A 6506-nucleotide genomic window follows, 5' to 3' on the forward strand; every position below is an offset into this window, starting at 1 on the left:
TTTTATCCATCGTTATATCCATTTTCTGATTTTCCTGTCGCGATCTCGAGATTTCCCCGCGTACACCGTATCGTTAGAAACGTCACGATTTAGCATAAATATTTCGCACGTGCAGCGTAACTAAAGTGTAAGCATTGGAATACTCGCGTGTACGATAGTCGCGAACATAGTAGTCGTGGTTACGTAGGTTATCATTTATAAGCGTGCATGAGTCACTCGTAGTCGTTCGTGCCTATCTGCACTCGGTTACAGTCAATCAAGCGTATTTAATCGAGAATTTTGATTAAAGGGTCGAGAGTTGACTCCGAATAAAAAGACTGCGATCACCTATGGCGGTGGAGTGTCTTGCCTGGTATCGGACGACGTCACCGCTGACAATGCCGGGAAATACGAAGTGTCCGTGGAAAATAAACTGGGAAAGGATCGAAGATGCTTCAGCGTTGCTGTCGAAGGTACGTGTTATCGTGGAATGTTATTAAACGAAAATTATTCGACGAGACATTAGTTGCGACGATTAAATAAACCATTCCGAAGAAATCGTGTTGACATTGCGTAACTATGCCTCGAGTGGGAATGAAACACTCGTTCAAACAATCTGCATACACGGGGATCACGAATACTAGAACACGATTCCTGTGTATTTACAAAGCTTTGAAACGAGCTACGTTACATCACTCGTTTGGGATCCAGATATCGCGTACTTCAATAAGCCTTCGTTATGCGTGACACAAGACTCGTGTCTGTGTTTTCGTGGCCCAACTCTGCGAGACCAAAGACAGTTTACGATATAAGAAACGCTAGTTTTTCGAGTAACTTCAAGGAGTATGGATAAACATACGTTACTAGTGTACGTTCTTATAATTCTTTCATCGCGAGAAGTGATATTCGAAAATATAAATGAGGAAACGTAGAAACAGAAGATAAAGAGGATTTCCTATTGAATCCGAACACATACACCTCGAGCAAATAATTACTCATTCGATGTCGGTATTTCGGTACAGTGAGCCAGTGTTTTTCCCGTACAAGTTAAATTACGGCCGAAGTGATTACCGGTTAATTAATTAATACACGAAAGTACGATCTTCGGTGAAAGTTGTTGAGTGAGAAAGATGCGAAACCTTCCTAAAAGTGAAAAGACTGCAATCTTAAAATCTTTCCATAGAATATAGCCATTCGATCGTTACAACCTGACCATAAAATCGATCCTTGTCTCTCGTTAAAGTTCAAAAGTCCGTAAACGCTAGAAAGGCGAAAAGTCGAAGCTTCTTTCGATCGAGTGAACCAATCGCTTTGACAAATGTCGAAGATAAATATAGAAAAATCGTGTACATGAAAATGGCGGGAAAATCGGAAGCTAATTTCGAGCTAATTAGATCGAGTATTTCGACTAATCCCGGAGCTTGATACGTCTCTGGGTGTCTGCAAACGCAACTTAAAACGAAAGATCCATTGTTACACGTGCGTAAGCGCGTGTCACACGGTCCAGTTCCTCTTCTTATGTACAAGGCAGACGACAGTCTCACGTGACGTATCGCGCAATAATTCCTCCTTCCCTCGTTCCTTCTTCATCCCCACTATCTGTTTCGTCTACGCTTCCTCTTTCCTCGGGATCACGATAGGACGCGGCAGTATTGAAAAAGTGCGTGCGCCGTCTAAGCTTGGCCAAGTCGATATTCTTCTAGAATGACTGGCAGTGCCGAAACTAGAAAGAAATTCTCACTTTACATCGTCGTCTAATATCGTCGAGGTTTCCAGGATTCGTGCCGCTTCATCGACTCGTCAGAAGAAGATCCTTCCTTCGAAAGAATGGGTAATATACTGATACTTATTAGCCACTCGCGATGGATGAAATGATTCGTGAAAAGTTGTATGAAATTGTCGATGAAAATGAAAACGATTAACATCGTGCACGATGACTCTTCGAACAATGACACTACTTGGTAGAAATCTTCCACGGATCTTGCGAAATCGAACAATTCGTCTTCGTGCATCGCGCGTTGAACGCGGATGCAACTTTCTAACTTCGGCATGCTTCCACTTAATTTAACCGATTTCTACTAATTTCTATTAATGTCAGAAAATTGGAGCGTAATTTAAACAGCGCTTGTTTATAGTTTCAAACGGTGCGTTGAATATAACGCACATGAATTATTTTCGTCGGCCAGCGTGTTTAGAAAAACTAGTCGCGTGAAAAATAAAGAGAACACCGAGGCAACACGTGTTTCAAATATACACGCTTGTCGCGAATACCAACGTTTCGTTTCGCCGAGTTTAAAACGTTCCGGAGATACGCGAGAGTGATCGAGAAAAGAGATAATTAGGAGCAAGGATCATGAGATAATTACGAACCTTGAGTTGTAATAAATTCTGTTTCAGGTCCGCCCGACCCACCAGCGGGAATTCCAACCATATGCTGTTCCACGGGAGCAGCGACCATCAATTGGCGATCGTCTCCTTACGATGGCGGTTGCACGGTTACCGGTTACACCGTGGAAATGAACCGTGCAGGTGAAAACACTTGGATGACGATAGCAGAATCCTGTCTCTCGCTGAGTCTCACGGTGCCAGCTCTTGAGACAGACGCTGTGATACCCGGTGAAAGATATCGGTTCCGCGTGAGAGCTGAAAATATTCACGGTGTGAGCGAACCCGGCGACGAGTCGGAATTCGTGAGAATTCCGAAGGAGGGAGAAACGTGTTTGCAGGACGACGAAGGAGGTACGTATAAATGGAAATATAAGGAAAAGGAGAAAAATGTTTCGCGTATCGAGAAAGTGCCGGTAATAATGATGCACGTTTAAAGAATTCGTACCACCGTTCGAAGCTCGGATAGTGGAAATGGAGGACGGACAACTGTTCAATGACCGTTACGAGGTATTGGAAGAATTGGGCAAAGGTCGATACGGAACCGTCAGAAGAGTGATCGAAAAGAGTTCGGATACGAGTTTCGCGGCCAAATTCGTGAGGACTATCAAAACGAAGGATCGAGCGCAAGTTCGAGAAGAAATCAGGATCATGAACATGTTGCGACATCCGAAACTCCTCCTTCTGGCGGCTGCTTTCGAGAGTCCTCGAGAGATCGTGATGGTCACGGAATAGTAAGCGAGAAAATATTTACCCGTGTAGAAATCTTGGGAGTAACCGATCTCTAATGTTCTACGTGTCTTTCTTCAGTATTTCTGGGGGCGAACTGTTCGAGAGGGTCGTCGCTGACGATTTTACCCTGACTGAAAGAGACAGCATACTGTTCATGAGGCAAATCTGCGAAGGTGTCGAATATATGCATCAGAACAAAGTGGTACACTTGGACTTAAAGGTAAGGAAATTCAATTGAAGAAAGATTACTTAAAAATTAAAGTACTCGTATCTCTTACATTAACCTCGCGTTATACTTACAGCCAGAGAATATAATGTGCAGAACACGAACTTCCCACCAGATCAAGCTGATCGACTTTGGCCTGGCTCAGACTCTAAAGCCAGACACACCGATCAGAGTCCTCTTCGGCACTCCGGAATTCATTCCACCAGAAATTATAAGTTACGAGCCGATCGGCACCGAGTCTGACATGTGGAGCGTCGGTGTCATCTGCTACGTCCTGTAAGCAAGCAAAACATTTAAGTGTAATCTGTCCATTAGTTGTAAGAGTCCATTAAATAAGCAACATGATCGTAAATGTTCAGCTTAACCGGTTTGTCGCCGTTCATGGGCGATAATGACGCCGAAACCTTTGCCAACATCACGCGAGCTGACTATGATCTGGAGGATGAGGCCTTCGATGCGATTTCAAACGACGCTAAGGACTTTATTAGCGGTCTGCTTGTGAAACGAAAAGAGTACGTGTTCAACGAATATCTTCTAGCCTCTTTATCTTTGTTTTATATCAAACAGTCGTGATTATCTCGTATCTAAATGAACTTACAGATCCCGGATGTCGGCGAGAGAGTGTTTAGAGCATCCTTGGATGGCGCAACACGCGGAAGCTATGAGTAGGATAGCCTTGCCGACAGAAAAGCTGAAGAAATTCATCGTACGAAGAAAGTGGCAGGTAAGTGTCAACTATTCTTATTACTTCCTTGTATCGTTTGTTGTTGCGTTAGATTGCGTTGTTATGAGCTAGTTTGAAATCGATCTCCTCAAGGTAAGTGATTTAACATTGATACCCAAACAAATCATATATTACTCCTGATACGAACAGTAGCGTATAGAAAATCTTGTTCAAAGATATTATAGATTATAATCGTAAAATGCGCATATTAAAAAATTTCCATTTACCCTTGCCTGTTCTAATCACTCGAGAACTCTTTGCGTATAACTTAGTTCGCTTCTGTAAAGACCAAGAAACACTTGGCACTTTAGTTGCACTAATTTGAGCATGGATTTGACTTGTTGCGTGCGCGTGTGCTTTCGTTTGTTGCGATAGAAAACAGGAAACGCCATTCGTGCACTTGGAAGGATGGCAATCCTTTCGGCGAACAGCAGACGAAGTCCAACTGCGACCGCGGAGTCTTCACCTACGTCGGATCCTCCGAATCCCATCGACTCAGCAGCCCGATCGATCGATTTCGAGGCTTCTCCCGAAGAACAAAAGCTATGTGACATTGAGAATATAATAGAGAAGAACGGCACAAGTCCGACAGAGCTAGACACCCGAGAGGGAAACGCGTATTCCTTCTGTTACAAGACAGAGACGAACCTTTTGCCGGACGAAACGTTAGACTCGCACGTAAAAGAGGAAACAAGCTTACTTTCGGACCTTGACGAGTCGTTGAAAAATGAACCGACGACGGATCACGCTGGATCGTGTTCTCCGAGAAATGAATCCGGAGGAACCTTAGAAACTGACACCACTGAGGAGGCTGAGGTCCAAAGTGAAGTTTACTCGGACACACTACTTCCTATGGAGAGGATCGAAGAGGAAACGGAGATCGTCACTCGATGTCAATTCGAGGAACGTATCTCGATAACGGAAGAGACCTCGATCGTGACGAACGTAAACATCGAAGAGAAAAGTTTAATCGACTTCGAAGATGAAACTTGTGAAAATCTCCTTCGAGATGAGATCACTTCGAAAACGACGATCAACGATGAGACCAATTTCTCCGAATCGAGCAAACGGGGTACGGCATGGAACGATGAAGAAAAGGGAATGAAAGAGGAAGTTGTTGTGGAAATCGAAAAAGAGTTGAAGGATAAAATGGATCAAGAAGCTAAAGTAAATTCACAAAAGTCTCGTCGAGTCTTCAGAGGCGACTCGCGTGATTCTGGAATCGGGGACTGTATCTCGAACTTGTCCACCTCTTCGCAGCAAGTAAACGAACTGGGTATTTCGGCGATCAAAGAAGAGGAGGTGGACAATGAGAATAATAGCGGGAATCTTAAAAGCGTGTTGCAAAAGGTGGAGCAGTTCGAAAATCGCAGGACGTCACTCGAAGAAATGAACGAGACGTCGAACAATGCTGGAAACGTGGAGGTTTCGGATCCAAAGAAACATACCAAAGGAAATATCGAGGTAGCTACGCTGAGTGGTGTAACTAAAGCTTCGCGTGATATTAATCGGCAGTCTGAAGGTGTGTTTAATATTTAATTTTTCTTTTTTTTTCTTCCGTTTTTTTAACCAATTTAGCTGAATTAGCAAGTATTCGCTGATACTAGAGTTATCGACCTGAAATACATACATTAACTCCTTCGCCTACAATATCGTCGGAGATTCATAATAACGAAATCGAGCCAAACATAAGTGATAAGACCCAAGGTTTGTAGATAGAGCCTAATGTAAACAACACGGGTCAGTTTAAAATTTTCGCGGATGTCTTCCTCTCTGAGTTACGTATTTCTCTTCCCCGCGTTCGAATGACGTGTCTCGATGTGTTGATTATGGTACGCGCTATCATAGTTAAATCATAGGCCAAGGAGTTATATATAGTGAACATAAATAACTATAATTAAAATGATACATTGTAATTCAACAAAGGTCGACATTAATTATATCAAAGTAAAATATCATTTTTGGTAGTTCTAGTGTTAATGAGGACCTTCGCTAAAGTATTTAGACAATTTTATTCATTCCAGTGTCCAGTGAAATTGAGGACCCAAGGTTATTAATCGGAAGAATACGAAGCAAGTTCGTTCCGACCGGAAACGTGAGTCGTACCGCCAAACTGTTCGAAAAAGAGGCAGCAGCATCGAAATCACCGACGAACGTTTCTCAGGTATCGCAACGCGCCTTTCCCGCCGTCCCAATGACAGCTGGGAAACCTCATAACGAGAGGATACAAAAGGCTTTCGCCTTTTGGAATAAATAGACAGTGGACAAATACAATGGAATCATCGTCGATGACATTCGAAAACTAATCGGTATTCTTCACGTCGGTATTTTTATCATCAAATTCATAAATTCGAAGATATTTTAAATCTACTATATTAGATATACGACTGAAACTCTACGCGGTATTATACATAGGTGTCATTTTCGTGCTTTTTCTTTTTTTTTTTTTTTTTTTTTTTT

General features: G+C 42.7%; 1 protein-coding gene across 1 annotated transcript in view; it reads left to right on the forward strand.

The window, feature by feature from the left end:
• LOC108547126 (titin homolog) overlaps positions 1–6469 on the forward strand; it is an 85714-nt gene extending 79245 nt beyond the window's left edge. Inside the window, 9 exon segments of the mRNA XM_017899512.1 lie at positions 290–452; positions 2377–2718; positions 2804–3098; positions 3175–3316; positions 3399–3598; positions 3682–3834; positions 3923–4046; positions 4422–5568; positions 6071–6469. Coding sequence (XP_017755001.1) covers positions 290–452; positions 2377–2718; positions 2804–3098; positions 3175–3316; positions 3399–3598; positions 3682–3834; positions 3923–4046; positions 4422–5568; positions 6071–6303 — 2799 coding nt within the window. The 3' untranslated portion in view covers positions 6304–6469.
• Positions 6470–6506: the final 37 nt, after the last annotated feature.

Source organism: Eufriesea mexicana, unplaced genomic scaffold (assembly GCF_001483705.2).
Source record: "Eufriesea mexicana isolate 0111107269 unplaced genomic scaffold, ASM148370v2 scaffold944, whole genome shotgun sequence".
Taxonomy (NCBI): Eukaryota; Metazoa; Arthropoda; class Insecta; order Hymenoptera; family Apidae; genus Eufriesea; species Eufriesea mexicana.